Raw genomic sequence first — 20,705 nt, 5'->3', positions numbered from 1 at the left:
TCTACAGAGTGAGTTCCAGGACAGTCAGGGCTATACAGAGAAACCCTGTCTCGAAAAACAAAAAAAAAACAACCAAAAAAAAAAAAAAAAAACCAAAACAAGAATGTGTGTGTATGAGCTGGGCAGTGGTGGCACATGCCTTTAATCCCAGCTCTTGGGAGGCAGAGGCAGGTGGATTTCTGAGTTAGAGGCCAGCCAGGTCTATGGAGTGAGTTCCAGGACAGCCAGGGCTCTACAGAGAAACCCTGTCTCAAAAAAACAAAACAAAACAAAAACAAAACAAAACAAAAAGAATGTGTGTGTATGTGTGTGCACACGCCTGTGCCAATGTGTGTGGTCAGGGGTGTCCTCCTCTATTGCTCTCTGCCTTCCTCTTTTGAGACAGGGTCTCTCATTGACCTGGAGGTCACTGTTTTCTGCTGGATTGGTACCCAGCAAGCCACAATGATCCTGTCTCTGCAACCTTCAGCACCAAGGTTCTGGTGCATATGGCTGGGCCCAACTTTTTGGTGTGCGCGCAGGGATCTGAACTTAGGTCCCTATACTTACATGGAATGCACTCTTAATCCCCAGCCTTTCCACAGCCCCCAAACTGGATCTCAGATGGCAGAGTACTCAAGGAATCACCAACAGGTCCAGGAGCCTGATGAAGTGTGAGCAGGCAGAGACTTCAGGGAGGTAAACAGAGAGTACACCAGGGGCCAGTCCCATTGCAGCCAGCCCTGTGTTACTCTCCCAGGCTCTCAAAGCGGCCTCTTTCTGCTGCTCTCCCCCTACACAAGGTCAGAGGGTAAGGAAGGTCCTTATGAAAGGAAAGCCTCCGTTCTCCAGGGACGACTCACCTTGAGGTACAGGAAGCCCAGCTGAGCCGTAGAACCTCGACAGAGGCAATTGCAGACCAGTGCCTGCCCCCACTTTGCCCCTGGCCACTGGGGGTCTAGCCCTTCCAGCCCAGCGCTACACAGGTTCAGAGCTCCTGGCACCCCTCTTCCCTAAGTCTCATTACCAGGTCACTGAGGAGCAGACCTTGGCTGTGAAGCTCAATCCTCCAGGGTGTGCCTAAGGGGGGGCAGAACAGGAACTGAATGAAAGAGAGCCTGTATCAATTGCTCAGCCTTGCACAAGTGACCCCCGCAGGGCGGCGGAAACAAACAGGTCTTTGCCTTCTAACCTTTGCCTTCTGGCCTTTGCCTGGATCAAAACAGAAAGGGTGGCTCCCTGTCAGGATTTCTGGTGGACACTTATGAAAATATCGGCACAGAAGACAGAGCCTCTGGGAGCATCCCTCCCCCTGAATCCTGGCAGGATCTTCCTGTGGACCTTATAGACCTGTACAAAGCAAGATCTGCCTACACGGCACTGGAGGGTGGACCAGCTCACCAGAGAGGGGACCCATAGGTTGGGGCACAGAATCCAATATCCCTTAAACTAGAAACGAAGTCCTGGAGAAGGGACTGACTCAAGAACCATGAGGAATTCTGAGGAAGGGGCAGTGGGTGACAGAGAAGAGATCACATGTGTTCCAAATCAAAGAGACACTTGGCGATGGACTGGCTTCCAGAAAGGGGCCTTGGTTCCTTTACTAGACACTCTGCAGGTATGAGGAAGAGACACAGGCATAGGAGACTTGGGCCTCGGAGGACTGGTCTGGGGACTGGAAATGTGGAGGGAGGTATCTCCACGAAAGCTAGAGAATGTAGATATCCATTCCGAAAGCCACCTACAGGGAGAACTTTCTAGAAAGCAACACGACCCGCAGCGTTACAGGATGTGAAGAAGCCAGAGAAGTGGAAGCCCAAAAACACCCAAGGGAGTTTCTGACCCCGAGGTCACTGGGCAGGAGGGGAGATGAGGCAACAGGAGGTGGCTCAAGGGTTCACAGGGGTGGGGCAGTGGAGTGTGAGAGAATGTCCTCTCCTGGGTTGAGTCTGGGGGCGAAAGGTAGGCATGTGGCTCAGAGCATTTGACTCCCCAGAAAAGGAGGTCTCTAGGAAAGGGCTGTGTCAGTGGAGAAGGTCGGGCCAGGTCAGTGGATTGTTGCTTGAGGGCTTATCGGACCGGGGTCCCTGCGGCCCACAAGGCATGTAACCTGGAAAGGGTTCCAGAGTCACTCTTAGCGGATCACCTTGTCTGAAACCTGCTGAGCGGTCCCTGTACCCTGACCTCCCCCCCACACCTCTACTCCCACCCTCGGTGCACGTGTGACGGCTGCAATCTTCCACCCAGGAGCCAGATGTGGTTAAGTAAGGGACTTAATCCTGAAAAATCAAGACTGCAAACCTGAACGCAGTGATGCGACCCCAGGACAGTGGACATCACAAGAGAAAGGGGCGCGCTGAGTCACATGATGTTCACTTGGAGAACTCGGACCCAACAGGACCTGCACCTGCCAGGTCACGAATCACCCGTGGAGGCTCTCTGGAGTCCAGGGTGTGCAAGATTGGATCCTCAGGGTTACGGTACACATGGTGAGGGTTCTCGGAAGGGACCGGTGGGGTCGGGTCAGGGTCAGGGCCTGCTCCTGTGTGCCAGAAGGGAGAGGGAGCGAGTGCGCAGGATGCACAGCTGCAGGGCAAGCTCGGCACAGGAGAGATACTCGGGGTTGCACCCAGAGGGTCTGAGAGCTCGCTGTAGGTCCGCCTCACTAAGGCTCAGGCGCGGACCCTCATCTCCCCCCTCCCCCACGGGCCGCTCCCGCCCCCACCCCCTCCCCCTTCGCCGCCGCCGCCCAGCGTCGCTGCTGGAAAGTTTGCGAGCGGCTGGCGCGGAGCTGGCGCCGACCGCGATCGCAGCGCGGCGGAGACGACTAACCGCCTGCGCCCAGATCCGAGCGCGCTCGAGGATCGCAAGGAGCCCAGACCTGACCCCGGCGACTGAGCACAGTGAGCACTAGGGTCGGGCCCCGAGGGGACGGTTCCAGGCGGTCTGTGGGGTGCTGGAACACAAGCGTGACCTGGGCGCGCATAAGAGGGGACCGGGGAGCTGGTCCTCGGGCCTGGACGTAAGCCAGCTTGTCCCTGGGGTCTTAGCTGTCGTAGTTCTCGCCCCTGGTTAACACCTTAGTTTCCAAACCGGGTAATGTGTCCTACTGTCACGGTTAGGGTCGCCTGATTCCCTAGCCGTCTCCTGCAGGTTAGGGGGTCTCACGTTCTCCTTTCTGTTCTCTGGGAGCGCAATCCCGGAGGTGGGAGAGGGCGGGTGCAGACGTGAATTCTGCTGCCCCATTGAACGCCCAACGCACCCCAGCTTCCAGCCCCTCAGTCCCAAAGGCTTGCTCATCCCCTTCGGATGGATTCGCTTCCCCTTCCTATGTGTTCCTGATCTCCAGGACTTCCGAGCAGTGTCCCAGTCTTTCCTGAGAGATGTGTAGGCACTGTGCACGGAGGGCTCTTCTTCCGCCGCTCACAGTTTTTTACTTTGAACCCTGCAAGTGCAAGTCACTGCCCTTGTTCTACTCCTGGTTCCCCAGAGACCCCCACCCACCCACTTCAGACCCGACAAGTTTTCTGTCGCGAACCGACTGATCCTCACCTCTTGGCTCTCGCATCCTCCGAGGATCGACCAGGGATATTTTGCTGTTCTTCTGTCTTGGAGATATAGAAAGGGGAATCTGAGCTCACCTGAGCCGGTGGTTATCCCCGCCCCTTTTCGAGGGAGGACTCAGGAATTGGGCTTTGTCACAGCCTGTGGCCCCTGATCCTGTCCCTGCGATAGGACTATGACCTGATCTAGTTTCTCTGTTTTGACCAAAACATCCTTCCAGTTCCCCAGAACTCTGGGGATTCCTAAGATGAAAAAAACGTTGCTACCGCTCCAGCTCCAACTTTGGCTCCTAAGGAACCAAGCGCAGCCCCCCACCCCCACCCCGCCGTGACGCCTCCCTTTGGCCACTGGGCCATTCATCTCGGCCACCTGCAGAGAAAATCGGTGGTTCGCTGGCCACACTGCAAACACCCAAGTGTCCTTTGTCCTGTTGGAGCTTGCTGGGAGCGGTGATGGCATGGGACAATGCTAGTCCAGGTGGTGGTGTGCCAGAAGGCAAGACAGACTGACATCTTAGGGATTCAGATTCCCGTCTTTCATATTTCACCTAAAGTTGGATCTCACTGAGAGATTTCAGCAGCCTAGTCCAAGGGAAGAGGGTAGGGTCTATGGTCTACTGTCCTTAAGCCCATTTGTTCCCGCCAGGGAGGGTAATAAGGTGGAAAAACGGCCAGAACTGCAGCTCGGGCCACAGGTGCTGTAGCGCAGCGTCCACACCTGGCTGCCTGTCACCCTGAGTATTTATCAGAGCTGATGCGCTCCGTCTGGGTGTCAGTATTTACCCCCCACTGTGGAGACAGGAGGCAGAGTGCACAGGGTCCAGAGATTGCAGTCCTATCCCACTGATGACAGAGCCCACACTCCTTTAGTGAAAGGGAAAGGGTGCCCTGATGGTCTTCATATGTTTGTTCTCTTCACTGATTTGACTTGCCGCCAGACATTCTGTGCGGAGACCTTGGTGTCTCAATGCCATGGGACTGAAACTCAACTCTCATCTGCATGACCCTTCTATCTGACTAGAAATCCCTTCACTGTTATTCCATCACAGGAATAGAGAACTCACCCATTTCTGCCACTTGTGTGAGAGACCCTGGTAGAGATGACTGAACCCTTAGGAATCTAGCCCTGGGTGTTTTTGAGCCCACCCACTCTAGTCAGAGCACTAAACTGTATGTGGGAGGAAACCCTCAAGGGTTCTCTGTCTCGCCTTCGTTACTCTTCGTTATTTACTTATTTTTGGATTTTTTTGTTTGTTTGTTTTTTGAGACATGGTTTCTCTGTGTAGCCCTGGCTATCCCAGACCTCACTATGTAGACCAGGCTGGCCCCAAACTCAGAGATCCTCCTGTCTCTTTCTCCCGAGTCTGGGATTAAAGGTGTGTGCCACGTCCTCTCTGCTATTGAACTTTTAATTTTTCAGCCCGGGCTGCTGGGCTGAAAGCACCATCCTCCCCTCTGAGCCAGAGCTGGGCTGAAAGGACCATCCTCCCCTTCTGCCCTCATCTTCACCCTTGCAGGATCTTGGACCACATCCTTCCCCGCCATGCCTCTTCCCCGTATCTCCATTCTCTACAAATGCTTGCCATCCCTTATCACCTTCACACTGTCCTGAAGGCTTCCCATCTCTACCCTTCCCCCCTTCAGGCCTCTATGAGACCCCAGGAGCTCTGGGGTGGAGGCCAGACAGGCATAGTGTGTGAAGAGCCAGCTTCTGGCTTTTAGCTTCTCTATACCCAGCCCACTAGTAACCTGGGACGGTTTGATGCACATCAGGAGAGTCATGCCACTTGGTGACCCCAGAGGTAGGGACTCCTTAACCTGTCTGCTGCCTTGTCCCCAGCAGGAACCCTCTGCTCTGAGGGGTTTTTTTTGCCCTGAGGTTCAGGTATCAGAGGCCTGAAACCCTGAATCTTGCCTCTGGCCAGACCCTGTTGACCAAGGGCTAGGCTCAGGAGTCCCTTAGTAGGTTGTGATCCAGGTATGACTGGAGGGGGCATAAGTGCAGGAGGGCAGAAGGGGAGCCCTAGCAAGCTGCTGTTGATAGAACTCAACTGGGCTTATCAGAGCAGGCTGAAATCCAAAGGGTCTGCTTTTCTGCCAGTTGAGTTCTTCTCTCTCATCCCCTCCTTTCTCCCCCAACCCCAGCGGGGCTTTGTATGGAGTCCTGGCTGGCACTGAACTTCGGGTAGTATACTTGTTTCCACCGTCTGAATGTTAGGACTACGGGTATGTTATCTTGTATATTCTGTCTGTGGGGACAGAGGACAGAGGCCCGTCCACCGTACCTGGCTCTATCTTGTATATTCTGTCTGTGGGTGCACAGGACAGAGGGCCATCTCAGCCCTAGGAGCTTGCAGTTTGACCTCTTAGAGGTCCCAAGAAGCTCTTTGCTTTTCTGCCATGAGAATCCATCAGAGCTATTTTGGTTAGGTTTTTACTGCTTCAAACAGACACCATGACCAAGGCAACTCTTATAAAGAACAGCATTTAACTAGGGTTGGCTTACAGGTTCAGAGGTTCAATCCATTATCGTCAAGGTGGGAACAGGGCAGCATCCAGGCAGGCATGGTGCAGGAGGAGCTGAGAGTTCCACCTCCTGTTCCAAAGGCAGCTCCCAGACGGTAGCTGATGTTCATGGTTGCTACTGCCCAAGATCTGTCACTGGCGATCCCACATCTTGCAGGAAACATCAGGCAGAGGTGTCTCTCATCGGGACCCCAGCTAGGAACTTCCCTGTAATGGGGACCAAGTGGCATAGGCCTGGGCACCATACCCTTACTCTCTTTACTCCAGGTCAGATTGCCTGGCCAGTTAGCTTTCCCGCAGGCTAAGAATAGGTGGAGATGTCTAGGCCAGGACATGACTGAGGAAAGAGGTAGTGACTGAGTTGTTGGTGCCACTCTGAGAGATCTGGGTGACCAGATAGGGAGGTGCTTGCTTTCAGCCAGCCAACCCCATGTAGCAGGAAAACAGTGCCCATAGTCACCTGTCTCTGAATTGGAACTGCAAGCTACCCACACGTCTCCTCCCCAAGCCTCAGCTATCGGGTGGGTGCCTTGGGCTCAGAGGCTTGGTTTGGGGGAACAGGATGCTCTGTAGATTTTCTCCAGCCTCCACTATTCTGGTTCTTTGCAGCCCGAGGAGAAGTGCACACACCCCAGGGACCCAGGCGTGCAACCTCTGCCAGATGTGGGGGGTGGCTACCCAGAGGCATGCCCCTCACCCAGCTCCACTGTCCCCACCTGCTGCTGATGCTGCTGGTGCTGTCATGTCTGGTGAGTGCTGTGCGCCCCACACCCTGCATGAAGGTTTGCCTGCTCTGCACACAAGTGCTGACAGCTCTCTGGTTGCTTGCCTACCTGTTTCCCAGCCGAAGGCACCCTCTGCCCAGGTAATGGACTTTTTGTTTGAGAAGTGGAAGCTCTATAGTGACCAATGCCACCACAACCTAAGCCAGCTGCCCCCACCTACCGGTGAGTCCCACCTATAGACTTCTGTGTCCTGTCACCCTGCCTGAATGTGCAGTTAGAGACCTTATGGGAGTGTGATAGTAATAACAGCTCTGTAATGTTCAGCCACTTGCCCCAGTTACAAGCCAGGTGATTGGCTCCCAGAGGCAGTAGCTTTCCTAAGGCTGCACAGTTAGGAAAAAGTAGAAATGCAGAACTGCCTCATAGTTGGCATGCTCTGCCGTCCTCCCTGCTGGAGGCTGCTGTCCTCCCTGCTGGAGGCTGCTGTCCTCCCTGCTGGAGACTGCTGTCCTCCCTGCTGCCGGATGACCTCATCCCCAGCCATGTCTTTACTGTCATCGCACACACTGGGCAGACAGTGAATAGGACAATGTGGGTGCCAAGAGAGACTGGGTCCTTAATCGCTCAGTGGAGGGAGGTGACAAGTGCCTGGGAGAGAGAGGGAGAAGGATGTGGGAGCTATGGCTGGTCCTGGAAAGGATACCAACCAAACTGGAGATCAGCATCTCAAAAGCAATGTATTACCAGGCAGGAGCCGCCAGTGAGATGGCTCAGCAGATAAAGACCCTTGCTCTGGGACTCACACAGAGAACACAGATGATTCTTCCAAGTTGTCCTTTGAGCCTATATGGTGGTGTACACACATATATGCTTCAGACTGCATGCACATGTGCACACACACACACAATAAACGAACGAAGAAATAGATAAATGTAAAAAAATTTTATAAATTTTTTTATAAACGACACAGAGAGGAAACACCCCCAAATGGGTTTGGTGCACATTTGAGATGTCTTGAAGGAAAGGTACCTTGGGCAAACACAAACGTTGCTGGGCTGGAAAGGGAGGTAGTCACGGGGTCTAGAGGGCAGGATAACTGGCCAGGAGATGCCTCATGTGGCTTACATCAGGAAGGCATCCCCTTTAGATGCAGGCTCAGTGAAGCCATGGTGATGATCAGGGGACTCCTGGTCCCTCTCCCATCCTCCTTCACTTTTACAGAGCTGGTCTGTAACAGAACCTTCGACAAGTACTCCTGCTGGCCTGACACCCCTCCCAACACCACTGCCAACATTTCCTGCCCCTGGTATCTACCTTGGTACCACAAAGGTAACAGTGGAGGGCCTGGGAGGCTGAGGGGGTGGAGCCTAGGCTGAGGGGGTGGAGCTTAGTAGTGGGCTGATCAGAGCTTGCACTCGTGTCCCAGTGCAGCACCGCCTAGTGTTCAAGAGGTGTGGGCCTGATGGGCAGTGGGTTCGAGGGCCGCGGGGGCAGCCATGGCGCAACGCCTCCCAATGTCAGATGGATGATGAAGAGATCGAGGTCCAGGTCAGCTCTGGAGGGTACGGGGTGGTGTCACGTGGGGCTGCGTGGGGGCAGAGGATATGACACTCCCCAGCCCCACTCTGCTTCTGGTTTGCAGAACGGGGTGGCCAAGATGTATAGCAGCTACCAGGTGATGTACACTGTGGGGTACAGTCTGTCCCTGGGGGCCTTGCTCCTTGCGCTGGTCATTCTGCTGGGCCTCAGGTACATTGCTGTCGCTCCTAGCTAATACCCAATGTGGTGAGGGGGGCAGAGGGACAGGGCAGGAGTTGTGCTGATACGTCGTCATATAGGAAGCTGCACTGCACCCGAAACTACATTCACGGGAACCTGTTCGCGTCCTTTGTGCTCAAGGCTGGCTCTGTGCTGGTCATTGATTGGCTGCTCAAGACACGCTACAGCCAGAAGATTGGAGATGACCTCAGCGTGAGCATCTGGCTCAGTGATGGGGTAAGCTCGGATCTGACTGCTCCCTAGCCTGTGTAGGGTGGTAGGGTGTCTTGGGCTCCACTCATGCTTCACCTTGCTCAGGCGGTGGCTGGCTGCCGAGTGGCCACAGTGATCATGCAGTACGGCATCATAGCCAACTATTGCTGGTTGCTGGTAGAGGGTGTGTACCTGTACAGTCTGCTGAGCCTTGCCACCTTCTCTGAGAGGAGCTTCTTTTCCCTCTACCTGGGCATTGGCTGGGGTGAGTAGGCTTGTGGGGGGAGTGGGGAAGGAAGCTAACCAGGGCCGTGGGACCACAGCTGAGGCTTCCCACAGGTGCGCCCCTGCTGTTTGTCATCCCCTGGGTGGTGGTCAAGTGTCTGTTTGAGAATGTCCAGTGAGTATGAGCTAACAGGATGGGCTGGAGCAACTGGTGCTGGTCTTTGTAAAGTGACCCTGGGATGTGGGGGAGGGGGGCAGGGGATGAGGCTAGAGTGTGAACCCAGTGTCTGGACCTGGGAAGACGCTGTCCTTTCTTTTCCGGAGGTGCTCGGTAAATCCCAGCAGATAGGGAGGGGCAAGGTCTGGACAGCTGCATCCCCAATAAGTGAGCAACAGGGTTCCTGCAGGTGCTGGACCAGCAATGACAACATGGGATTCTGGTGGATTCTGCGTATCCCTGTCTTCCTGGCCATACTGGTGAGGAAAAAAGACCTCCAATGCCATCAGGAGGGAAACGACCACTGGCCTGATTCTCCCAGGTCCTTCCTTCCTCAGCCTTCTGAGGCTAAGGGAAGGCCACATTCTACCCAGAGGATGGAGGGTGGATAATTCAAGAGGATGTACATGCTGGGCTATGGGTCAGGTCGCCCATCCTTGACCGAATGCCTACCACCCCCAGGGTCATGTGTCCAGGGCTCACCTTTCAGCACCCTCACCTATAACAGGGACATATGAGGGGTATGCAGGACACAGGAAGTTCTCAGGCTGCCCTTGACATTTGTCTTCCTCACACAGATCAATTTTTTCATCTTTGTCCACATCATCCATCTTCTTGTGGCTAAGCTGCGTGCCCACCAGATGCACTATGCTGACTACAAGTTCCGGTGGGCAAGGGCAAGGGCCTGGGTCCAGACTAGAGGGGGATGGGGTTGGGGGTCAACGCCTTTGTGGGGGAAAGCCCAGAAGACTTGGCAGGTGAGGATTCTCAACCTCTGCCCCTGCAGGCTAGCCAGGTCCACGCTGACCCTCATCCCTCTGCTGGGGGTCCACGAGGTGGTCTTTGCCTTTGTGACTGATGAGCATGCCCAGGGCACCCTGCGCTCCACCAAGCTCTTTTTTGACCTGTTCCTCAGTTCCTTCCAGGTGAGTCTTCATCATACCCCATCCCTGGGACCCAGAGTGCTGTCCCTGACCCACTCTCTTTCTCTAGGGTCTGCTGGTGGCTGTTCTCTACTGTTTCCTCAACAAGGAGGTAGGTGAAGCTGGGAACCCGATCAGAGCTGGCCCCGAGGTGGCCTTACCCTGGTATGACCACAACGCCATCCCCATTATCATGGTTGCGTGTGTTGGATGTCAGGTCCCCTTGGTCCTCAGGGGTTCAGTGTATAAGGTGGCCCTGCTGTACCCAATGTGAAACTTGCTTTGCTTTGGGTCTGCTTAGATTGAGGCTGGGCACCTCAGAGTGGCCCAGCCAGGGTCCAAATGAAGTGGCTTGGCAGAGTAGCCCTACCCCTGCCTGGCTTCTCTAGGTGCAGGCAGAGCTACTGCGGCGTTGGAGGCAATGGCAAGAAGGCAAAGCTCTTCAGGAGGAAAGGATGGCCAGCAGCCATGGCAGCCACATGGCCCGAGCAGGACCTTGTTATGGTGATCCCTGTGAGAAACTTCAGCTTATGAGTGCAGGCAGCAGCAGAGGGACTGGCCGTGAGCCCTCTGTGGGGACCTCATTGGCCAGTAGTCTCCCGAGGTTGGCTGACATCCCCACCAGAATCCCCACTGGAGCCCAGCCAGGCTGGATTCAGAAAGGGCCTCACAGGACAACCCAGAACCAGATGCCTGGCCAAGGCTGAAGAGACAAAGCAGCAAGACAGCAGTGTGTACTGTCCACACTCCCCTGACCTGTCCTAGCCTGGTACAGGCCACAGTGGTGGAGTAGGGGTTGGAGATGATGGAGAAGCCATGCTATGAATGATGGGTGTTCCCATGTGTGTTGACATGTTCTATACACAGATATGTCCTTCAGTAAAGAGCTCGTGGGAGCTGCTGCGCATGTCTCAGACAGCAGGGCTTGCAGCCCCCAGGGAAGGTGTTTGGGAGGGCTGGGTGTGCTCCAGCGGGAGCAGCTGCGGACGAGCACCACACACACCAGGTAGAGAGAGTTAATGCAAGCCAGGAAAGAACTGTCTCCAAAGTGGTGCTTTGGGGTAGGAGCCCATTTCCTCCAGGATCACCCTGAACCTAAGTTGCCCCCTAAGAAAGTGTGTTTGGGCCGGGTGGTAGTGGCACATGCCTTTAATCCCAGCACTTGGGAGGCAGAGGGAGGCGGATTTCTGAGCTCGAGGCCAGCCTGGTCTACAGAGTGAGTTCCAGGACAGCCAGGGCTACACAGAGAAACCCTGTCTCGAAAAAAGAAAAAACAAAAAACAAACAAACAAAAAAAAAAGAAAAGAAAAAGAAAAGAGAAAGTGTGTTTGGTACAGGCTCTTGACTCAGCCATGTAAGTCAGAGCCTTATTGAGCAGAGGCAAATCCAGAATGAGACACGTGAGGGGCTGTGGTCGACCTCTAGGGTGGTTCCTTTGGCAGTTGCTGTGATGCCTACCTTGAGGCGTGTGGAGATAGAGTGGGGGTGGAGAAACTCAACTAGGTGCCTCTGTTCAAGTTGCTGGTAGAAATGGTACAGGACCCTGGGGGAGGGGTGCACACAGCCAACATCAGGCCACGTGGGCTGTAACTGCTCAGGCAGAGCCAGGCTAATTGAAGCAAATGAAGGGACAGGAGGCCACTCAGGAAAGGTAAATAGAATGACTCACCTGCCAGGCCAGGCACTGGGGCCTGAAGGGGGCCTTACCCTGCCACCTTCCTGATGCCTGGGTGCAGCAGGGAGGGGAGTGAGGAGCATGGTGGGCATAACCAGGTGGGCTCTGAATTACTAGGAGTGGTGGGAAACAAAGGGGCTAGAAGCCTGTAACAGTGGCTGCATCTGCTGGAGACCACCAGTTCTTGACTTTGCGGCCTTAGGTAACTCATCCTAGACCTCCGCACTCCAGGCCCCAGATCCTGACTCTACTCTGATCCTTGGACACCTCGGTGCCTGCTGTGGGCACAAAGCCACTCCAAGCCAGCACCTGAACACATACATTCTCCTTCACGCCAGCTGAGCTCAGGGTTGGTGACTGCCTTGGGTGTTGCAGCTCACTTGGGGCCTCCTGACAGCCCTCCCCATCCTGAGTCCCTCTGCCCTTGTCCTCCTTCACCCCGTCCCCATCTCTGTCCCCAAGGTAACTGGCGCAGGCTGGTTCAGGCAGGGCAAGAGGTGGGAGCTAGAAGGCTCACCTAGTCAATGAATATGAACTATGACCAGACAGCTCCACAGTGGTGGCAGGAGACTCCAGCTCAGCCCAGGGCCCATGCAGCAGCATTTTTATTTCTGGAGACCCTATCCCTTCCCCATGGTCTGTCCCCTCCTTCAGTCCTGCATATCAGTCTCCTTCCCCCAGAGGAATGTTGGGTGCTATCCAGCAAAGTGTGACTGTGCACAGGTACCTTGGAGGGAGGGACACAGGAGGAGTGTGACTATGAAGGAGGTGTGACCCTGTGTATGTGACAGGTGTGGCAGGTATATAAATGTTCAGTGTCCCAGAGGGATGTGAGTGACAGAGTCGTGTGTTTGAAGGAAGATGACTTGCACGTGGTCCCCTAGAACTGGTGTGTAGACATTCCTAAAATGACGCTGGAGACCGAGGAAACAAGAACAAAAGACACTGACCATCGAGGACCAAACATGGGAGAGTTGAGCTGTGGACTGGAGGAGGGGACCTCGGGCCAGAAGGCTCCAGAGTCTCCTGGAGAGCATGAAAATGAACAGGTGGGAAGAATTCAGACTCTAGGATTAGTATACAGGAAACAAGGCAAACACTACCAGATGTCGTCATTCCAGTACTTGAGAGGTGAAGGCAGGAGGAGGAACTCAAGGCCTGGAACTATACAAAACAGCAAGTCAAAGACTAGCCTGGGCTACCTAATGGTTTATTTCAAAAAACAAAACAGAAACCCTAAAGATACCTGCTGTTTACCTGTAGGGTGTAGGTGTGCATGGCACACACCTTTACTCCCAGCACTTAGGAGGCAGAGGCAGGTGGGTCTCTGTGACTTTGAGGCCAGCTTGTTCTACATGGTAACTTTGAGGACAGCCAAGGCTATTGTCTCAAGCAAACAAACACCAGCAACAAACCATCAATAGAGCGGTGGTAGGATGCCTGCCCACCATGTGTGAGGCTGTGTTTAATCCCCAGGGCCACACGAAAGGACAGGCAGGATGCATGCTGGGCATACTGGTGTGCAAGTGGACCTCCAGTGCTGAGGAAACAGGAGGATCCCTGGGGCTCCTAGCCAGTCTATCCTAACTGGTAAGTGCTTCAGGCCAATGAAAGACCTGTCTCAAAGGTGACAGGTGACTTCCTGGAGATGGTATTCTAGGTGTTTCTCAAGGTGCTACTCATGCACACACACACACACACACACACACACACACACACACACACACACAGGGGTGAGGGGGGTAGGGCACAAAGAGGAAGAAGAAATTAGTAATTCCAAGGGGCAGGAGGATATAAAAACCCAAGTTACCATATGGTTCACTTCTAACTATGAACACAAATATCATAATGTAATCATCCTATTTTGATATAACCAAAATTATAGGGCAAAAAAAACCGAGGGCTGGGAACGTGGCTCGGGTGGTGGCGTTGCCTGCCTAGTGAGGTCCTCAGCACTACAAACTGGATGTGGTGGCAATGCCTACAACACCTAAGCTTACAGTGTTGGAGGGAAGGAGGGTAAGAAATTCAAGGTCCCTATCAGCCACACAAGAGTGAGGTCACCTTGAGATCTCACCTCAAGGAAACAAATGCAAAGGCATTGCAGGGCTGGAGTGGCTTTGTGGTTATAGCGCGCACTACCCTTGGGAGGTCTGGAATTTAGCTCTTGCCATCCACACTGGTCAGCTCACAATTGAGTGAAACCCCAGTGCCCAGAGACCAGCATCCTCTGTTGGCTCTACAGACTCTCTAAAACACACGTAAGTTAGCCAGGTGTAGTGCTACACCCCTTTAGCCCCAGCACCAGTAGGCAAAGGCAGGTGGGTTGCTGCAGCTTTAAGGCCTGGTCTACATAGCAATACAGTGGATTTCAGGACAGCCAGAACTACAAAGTGAGACTTTGTTCCCATAATCAAACACGTGTGCACACACACTTTAAATATCTCCTAAGGAAGACACTGGTCAGCCTTACGTTTCAGGGGCACTTAAGTACATGTGCTGTCTAGCACTGAGGTCACTATGGTGCTAACCTTGTCAAGTGAATCCATGACTGACTATTGGCAGCAGGCACCTTGCCTGGGAAACCGCACAGGAAGCAAGTACTAATCAACTTAAGAGACTGGGGCATGACGTCACGCTGAAGGACCTGTGTGTGGCACCAGCTCAGCTAATGTAAGCTCATCTCTCCTGGAGGTCACTCAGGAAGCCCCTTCAAGTGCTCTTGGACAGCTGGGATGTAATCCACACCACTAGGAGGCAGAATGTCCTCAGGTTAGGACCTTACTTGGTCCCTCAGTGGATACGCTGGTATTCTGGGCAGAGTGCCCATCTACCATGTCCTGGTATCCCCTAAGCTGTCCACACCCCTTCCAGTCCTGACAATGGGAAGTTGATTGGGTAACCCACAGCCTAGGACACTGAGTGTCTTCAAACAGCCTAACAGGCCCCAGGGAACTAGCAATGCCAAGACACGGGGGGTGGCTTGGCACCTAGAACAGCTATTTCTCACTGCCCTGTCTTGCCTGTACCTCCCTGGGGAGACTTGCCTTGCCCAGCCCACAATCAGGAGATGCCTCTGGGGGCCATTTGAGCCCCGGAATACTCTTCTGGGAAAGCATGTTCCTGAAATAAATTCCATTTTGGCATCTTCTCAGGAGCAGGAGCATTCCAGGGCTGTTTCCATGATTGAAGGTCAAATGCGACCAGGTCTCTCTTGGGCCCAGCAGCCCTGGGCAGCCAAGGAGTCAACAAAGCTCCTCAGAGTCCATAGCACGGCTGAAGAGTGCTAACATCTTCCAGAGCTCCATGTGAGGAATGTAGCTTGGATAACAAGAGGATTTTGCTTTACTACCCACCAGACTACTCTGGCAGGCCAGGGACTTACAGACCTGCAGGGCAGCTCTGTGGGATTCAGGGTAGGGCCTGACAGACTGCCAAGAAGCCACTTCCAGTGCCACCCACCTTTATTCACAGACCCTCAGTCTCCAAAGCTACAGACACTTGGATTCAAGAGGGCACAAGAAAAGGGGGCCTTGGTAATCCTCCCAGCACACCCCAGAAAGCCAGGACAGGCCTGGCAGCACCACTCCTTCAGGGTCAGCCTTAATGCCCTGTCCAAGGGCACTGCTGTGACCACAGGGCTACAGGTACCAGGATACAAGGCCTAGTTGCTCTCAGAGAGCCAGCACTGTCCTAGGCTCAGAGGTGATTCGACTCTGAAAGTGGGGCAAGGAAGGGTCAGGATGGACAGTGGGGATGGAAGGGGGAGCTCCCCAAATGTCCAGGGCAGAAGAACAGCAAGTCTCCATGGAGAGAGCCACACTGGATGCAGGTGGGACTGCACATGTCCTACTTTCTGGTTATTTCAAGGTTCCAACAGCCGAAGAAACAGAGGTCCCCTTTTTTCCTTCCTGGTCTTAAGTAGCCAGGAAGGAGAGGGGTGAGGCATGGCAGGTAACAGCAGAGAGGGCTAGATAGGTAGGGCCAGGTGCTACCCAAGATGCAGCTGGCCAGAGGAAAAGGACAGGGGCAGATACGGCCAGACCCTTGTCCCCCCAGTGACAGGGGCAACTTGAGACCCTGGAGAGAAAAGGAAGGGCCTTGATCATCAATCCTGCTGGCTCTGAGGATTACAGCCTGCTAGAACACACTCTCCTCCCCCCTCCCAGGAGCAGCGCCACAGGAACAGAGGAAACCAACATCAAGTGCACCCTGATCTTCTGGAGGCCAGGGGAGGGGCGCCAGGTACTCTAGGACTTCTTGGCATCCTGCGTGTTCCGGCGCTTCAGGTCGCTCAGGTCGATGGGCTTGAAGGCTGTTAGTGGACAGGCTGGTTGGTGCTGGGAAGAGGACCCCGTCCACTCCCCACTACTCAAGGCTCCCGACCCCAGGTGCCTTGGCAAGCACACGGTGCAGGCAGGAAGCAGAAGCTTTTCCAGCTCCTCCAGGTCTGCCCTACTCACTCTTCAGGCTGGGGTTGGGAACTTTCTCCACATATTCCTCCACTAGGCACCGCTCACCACCGGACAGCTGGCTGCGCAGGTCCCGCTCCACACCCTGCCAGGCTGCAGCAGACACCAGGGTCAGCACTCAGCAGTACTCAAGCTAACAGAGCACTCTGCTCCCAATGCCAGGCCAAGCTGGCCTTCCCATCCTCCAGCAGCATGCAGGCCCAGCCCCTGCCAGTCTCCCTCTATTAGATGAGGGCTTTCTTTGTTTTGTTTCATTTTCATTTTTCGAGACAGGGTTTCTCTGCGTAACAGCCTTGTCTGTTTGAGACCATGACTCTCAGAGATCTGCCTGCCTCTGCCTCCTGAGTGCTAGGGTCAAAGGTGTGTGCCACCACACCTGGCTACCTGAGGTATCTTAGCCCTAAACTGTCCTCCCTCCTGCACCAGCTCCTCCTGTCCCTGCTCAGAGGTCAGTCCCTTGTGTGTAATGGCCTCCCCAAACCACAGAGTGTCCCACCCATCCCCACCTCTTTTATCCACCCTGCCTCTAAGCACGTCTGTTCCAATTCTAACCACAGAACCTCTGTCCACTTTAGTGAAACTGTGCTCACAGCTGCCTCCTCTTCCCAGGAGGCCTCCAGGCCTGAGGACCAGCTCCAAGATCCTGCCTTTTCTGGGCTTCCTCCCACTCCCCACGCCCTCTTCTTGTGTTGTCACCCCAATGTCCCTGTTACCAGTCTTGTTGTTCTAGAGTTTAAGGCCACTGAAGTATGGTCCCCTCCTCGCTGAGGGTCTGAAGAGTGGGAGGGTGGGGCATCACCCATAGCAGGCGGTAGAGCACAGACACCAAGTGCACCAACCTTCATAAATGAAGCGCACATTCTCTTCGTGTGCCGGTGTGAAGATCTCACTGCTGTTGGTGGGAGAGCGGGGACTGCTATTCCTCTTGCCGTTGTAGACAACTCTGGAGACAGGAGAGCTGGGGAAAGCCCCATGTGTGAGGAGGGAGTCACAGGAGAGATGGAGTCCCAGCTCCCACACACACCTGAGACCCACCTGGTCATTGCTGGGATGTCTGGTCCCTAGTGCTCGGCTGCTGGATCCTGCGGCCTAAAAAACAGAGACCCAAGGCACTGGAACAAACTCTGTGGGCCTGAGTCCACTGGGGATCCTCAGACTGGACCCTAGACTTGAGTGGCTAGTGGGCTCCAAGCAATCCTGACAGGCTATGGGGTGTCAGTGTCACTCAGAGGACACCAAGGGCACAAGCAGGCCAGGCACTGAGTAACTTAGCCACAGGGGCCATGGCTAAGTACACCCACACCTCTAACCCCCTCTTGTCTTCAGTCTGCAGATCCCATACAAAGTAGAGCACAGCAGACCCTGGCTCTGCCCCAGAGCACTACTGGACTCCGTGCATGCTTCTCCAAAGCCTAAGATTTGGCCTCCTGACCACCCATGGGAACTTCATGGTGAGAAAACCATCTATCCAGAAGCTCAGCAACATCTGACAAAGGACTTAGTTTCCCAATCCCACAGGAACACTGGAGAATCAAGAACAAACCAGACCAGGAAGAAGAAGGGAGCAGACCTGATCCAGTGAACAGAACCCTGGGGTACAACCTATTTATAACCCAGGGGTCTTGCACTGCCCTCAGTGCCTGGAGTGTCTAATTTTAAGGTCAGAATCTCATAATTAACCAGCTGAGGACACAGGCTAAGATGAGAAACCAGCCATACAAGGTTGTTCTATACCTGACCTCGGTCCAGACAGGACAATCCTAGATGCTGAAGACAAAGGAGACCCGACAGTCCCAAGCACGCCACCTCAGGCTTTCTCAAAGGCTCTTCTCTGGTCAGTGATCCATTATATTAACTATCCAGACAGATGGATACCTCAATCCTATCAAGCCAGCTCCTGTGAGAGCTCTAGAACCCTGTGTCCCTCCCCAGACCTGGCTCCCAAGCCTCCTTTCTCTTAGTCTTTCCCAAAGCTGTCAGCCCAGGACATCAAAGCACAAGGAAAGCCCTCTGAGGTGTGATGATGGTAGTGATACAAGATGGGGAAGCTCCAGTTACAGGCCAGGACAGAGTAAGGCAGTGCTCATGGGCCAACCCTACCTTAGCTTCCAGGGCCCAGGCTGAAGATATGATTTTGCAGATACCCTTTTCTGTCCTAGATTCATGGATGCTTGCTTGTTGGCTCCTGTCCCCTACGCCTCCCTTCTCTGGTGCCTCTCCTACCCATGCAGCTCAGGTTCTGGTGGCCACATCTTTCAATGGTCTCCTGGCTTGCACATACATACCATGCCCTCTGCCTGGGTGCTTTTGCTGGCACCAGCCCAGCTGGCAGCAGGCTTTATGTTTGGTGAGGCAGAGAGAAACCTGAGCGTGTTTACTGGCAAGGAATGTAGTAGTATGATACCAGATGAACTGGGTCCCTAAAAAGGTTGGGTGTACTGGGGTCCAGGACCAAAGCAGGTACAATGGGCTAAGAAAAATGGCAGAACCTTACCGAGCTGCAGACAGGCATCTAAGATCACAGACTATTACTCAGCAGGCCCAAGAAAAGGGCGTGGCAGTCTGACAAAGCCTACCCATAGAAGGGGGACACCATTTTGATTGAGCAGCCTGGGAGAGAGCCCTACTTCAAAGCTCTTTAAGTGCCCAGGCCTCTTATCACCTAGGGGACCAGCAGGATGACAGCAGGAGCAGAGATCAGAAAAGGCTACCTCCACACCCAACACTTTCTTGGTCTGCTTTTTTTTTTCTCTCTGTTACAAGTGTCTTCCCAATACCCTAGCCATCTGTAGTATGTTCCATCAGTTCCACAGTGTCTTTTGGGTCTTTTTGCAGTTTGTGTTTAAAAATAGAAAGCTCAGGCTAGCTTCAAAACTCACTGTGTAGCGGGCTGTGGTGGTGCACACCTTTAATCCCAGCACTTGGGAGGCAGAGGCAGGTGGATTTCTGAGTTCAAGGCCAGCCTGGTCTACAGAGTGAGTTCCAGGACAGCCAGGGCTACACAGAGAAACCCTGTCTTGAAAAACAAACAAAAAATAAAAACAAAACAAAAAACAAAAGAACAAAAACCCTCACTGTGTAGTAAAGGCCAGTTATAAACCCTTGATCCTTCTGATTTTGCAACGACCCTCCCCCAACCCCAAGTGCTGGGATTACAGGCATACACTAGCATGCTTGGCATAACTCCACAATACCTTTTATCTGTATCTTTGAAATGGATTCTCTCAATAATCCCTAACATCAAAACCTAGCGGAAATTTTTTTTTTTCTATAAATCTAGGGCCTCATGCATGCTAGGCAAATGTACTACCTGAAGTATATATAATCTCACCCTTTACTTTTCAGATAAGGTCTGTTACCCAGGCTGCCTTTGAACTTCTTGTTGACTAAAAAGGCCTTGGACTTGCAACCCTCCTTCATCAGCCTACTGAGTAGCTAGGTTAAGGCTCCGTGTGTGTGTGTGTGTGTGTGTGTACGTGTATGCATGTGCGCATGCAGTTTGTTTGTTTGTGAACTCATAAGGGCACAGCTTACAATGACACTATCTCAGATCATGACCCTCAGTGACCCTCAGTGACATATCCACGGGCCAAGGACTCCCTCTTTAATACACCTCTACCTGTGGCCCTGCCCATCCCCTAGCTCCACAGGAGACACACACAGTTGGCAGTACAGTTTCTTGACACTTTTCATCATTCTCCAGTGGGAACCAGTTGAGCTGTACACTGCCATAGAGCTCTTGTTCCGTGTGATTCTTGTGTGTCACCAGCTAGTATCCTCAGGCCCCCATAATAGTCAGTAATAAACTTGACAGTTTCCTGTTGAAAGACTATACATCCCAGCTTCCTTTGCAGAGTATGAAGTCATTTCTGCCCCTATGCAGAGCCATTCCATCTTCTGCAGGCCTTTTGGCCATCTGCACATATGGATGACAAGGTCCTGTTTGTGAGTAAACATGGTCCCACCTAGGGTCAGACCAAGGCTTTCTTCCACCTTCAGACTCTATACAGCTGCCTTTTGAAAATCTAACAGAACTATGTGTCCAGTTCCCCCTGACCAGAGGTCCTCCATCCCGTGTCCTCCAGACAAGAGTTTTGGGTTCTTCATTGAAAGTGGTCACCAGAGAGTTGTCAGGTCCTCTTGCTCCAATGAAGACTGAAGCACAGCTGTATGAAGCCCATACCTTCAACGAAGGACCTCCAGCTTCTCAGCCAACATAACGGGCATGACGAAGCTGTACTACATTACCCCAGTAAAAACTAACAGCCAAAGGGATGCTACAGACTGCTGAGTACAAGGCAGGAAACGTGGAATCAGCTAATACTTAAAATGAGATGGAGACCCAGCAATGTCCAGGGACCAAGAATCACAAAGGCCACAGTAGAGCCTTGGCAAGGGAGGACCACAGGGAAGCCCACGCTGGGAACTT

The 20,705-nt window shown here is 53.5% G+C and overlaps 2 protein-coding genes and 1 long non-coding RNA gene across 6 annotated transcripts in view; 1 reads left to right on the top strand and 2 right to left on the bottom strand.

Annotated features, from left to right (window-relative positions):
- Positions 1 to 1,551: 1,551 nt before the first annotated feature.
- On the bottom strand, positions 1,552 to 3,697 carry LOC114639173. The gene is made up of 2 exons (XR_003713967.1): positions 3,532 to 3,697; positions 1,552 to 2,521 (listed from the first exon to the last, which is right to left on the bottom strand). It is a non-coding gene; the product is annotated as an uncharacterized LOC114639173 (long non-coding RNA).
- Gcgr (glucagon receptor) lies at positions 1,872 to 11,036 on the top strand. Of its 3 annotated transcripts, none has more exons than XM_028787881.1 (15): positions 1,872 to 1,941; positions 2,227 to 2,468; positions 6,678 to 6,817; positions 6,913 to 7,015; positions 8,015 to 8,122; positions 8,220 to 8,341; positions 8,436 to 8,542; positions 8,632 to 8,788; positions 8,870 to 9,029; positions 9,104 to 9,164; positions 9,397 to 9,466; positions 9,785 to 9,873; positions 9,994 to 10,132; positions 10,200 to 10,241; positions 10,519 to 11,036. In XM_028787881.1, the coding sequence occupies exons 2-15, from the start codon at positions 2,345 to 2,347 to the stop codon at positions 10,834 to 10,836; spliced, it is 1,740 nt and encodes a 579-aa protein (XP_028643714.1). In that variant the 5' UTR covers positions 1,872 to 1,941; positions 2,227 to 2,344; the 3' UTR covers positions 10,837 to 11,036. The 3 variants fall into 3 exon arrangements, with proteins under 3 accessions (XP_028643714.1, XP_028643715.1, XP_028643716.1); XM_028787882.1 differs by having other exon boundaries at positions 1,897 to 2,025; XM_028787883.1 differs by lacking the exons at positions 1,872 to 1,941; positions 2,227 to 2,468 and adding an exon at positions 2,770 to 2,882.
- A 4,214-nt stretch (positions 11,037 to 15,250) lies between these two features.
- The window catches only part of Mcrip1 (MAPK regulated corepressor interacting protein 1), a 7,005-nt gene continuing 1,550 nt past the window's right edge, over positions 15,251 to 20,705 (bottom strand). The window contains exons 1-6 of one of the 2 annotated variants that reach the window (XM_028787870.1): positions 18,011 to 18,148; positions 17,312 to 17,365; positions 17,116 to 17,234; positions 16,268 to 16,369; positions 16,005 to 16,119; positions 15,251 to 15,884 (exon numbers count right to left, since the gene is read on the bottom strand). In XM_028787870.1, the coding sequence (XP_028643703.1) occupies positions 16,055 to 16,119; positions 16,268 to 16,369; positions 17,116 to 17,234; positions 17,312 to 17,319 (294 nt within the window). In that variant the 5' untranslated portion in view covers positions 17,320 to 17,365; positions 18,011 to 18,148 and the 3' untranslated portion in view covers positions 15,251 to 15,884; positions 16,005 to 16,054. Of the gene's footprint in view, positions 15,885 to 16,004; positions 16,120 to 16,267; positions 16,370 to 17,115; positions 17,235 to 17,311; positions 17,366 to 18,010; positions 18,149 to 20,705 lie in introns of those variants that run through there. The other variant, XM_028787869.1, reaches the window with a different exon arrangement.

Source organism: Grammomys surdaster, unplaced genomic scaffold, assembly GCF_004785775.1.
Source record: "Grammomys surdaster isolate TR1022 unplaced genomic scaffold, NIH_TR_1.0 125688, whole genome shotgun sequence".
Classification (NCBI taxonomy): Eukaryota; Metazoa; Chordata; class Mammalia; order Rodentia; family Muridae; genus Grammomys; species Grammomys surdaster.
Note: the sequence above shows the minus strand (reverse complement) of the source record. Positions and strands in the feature narration are given on the sequence as shown.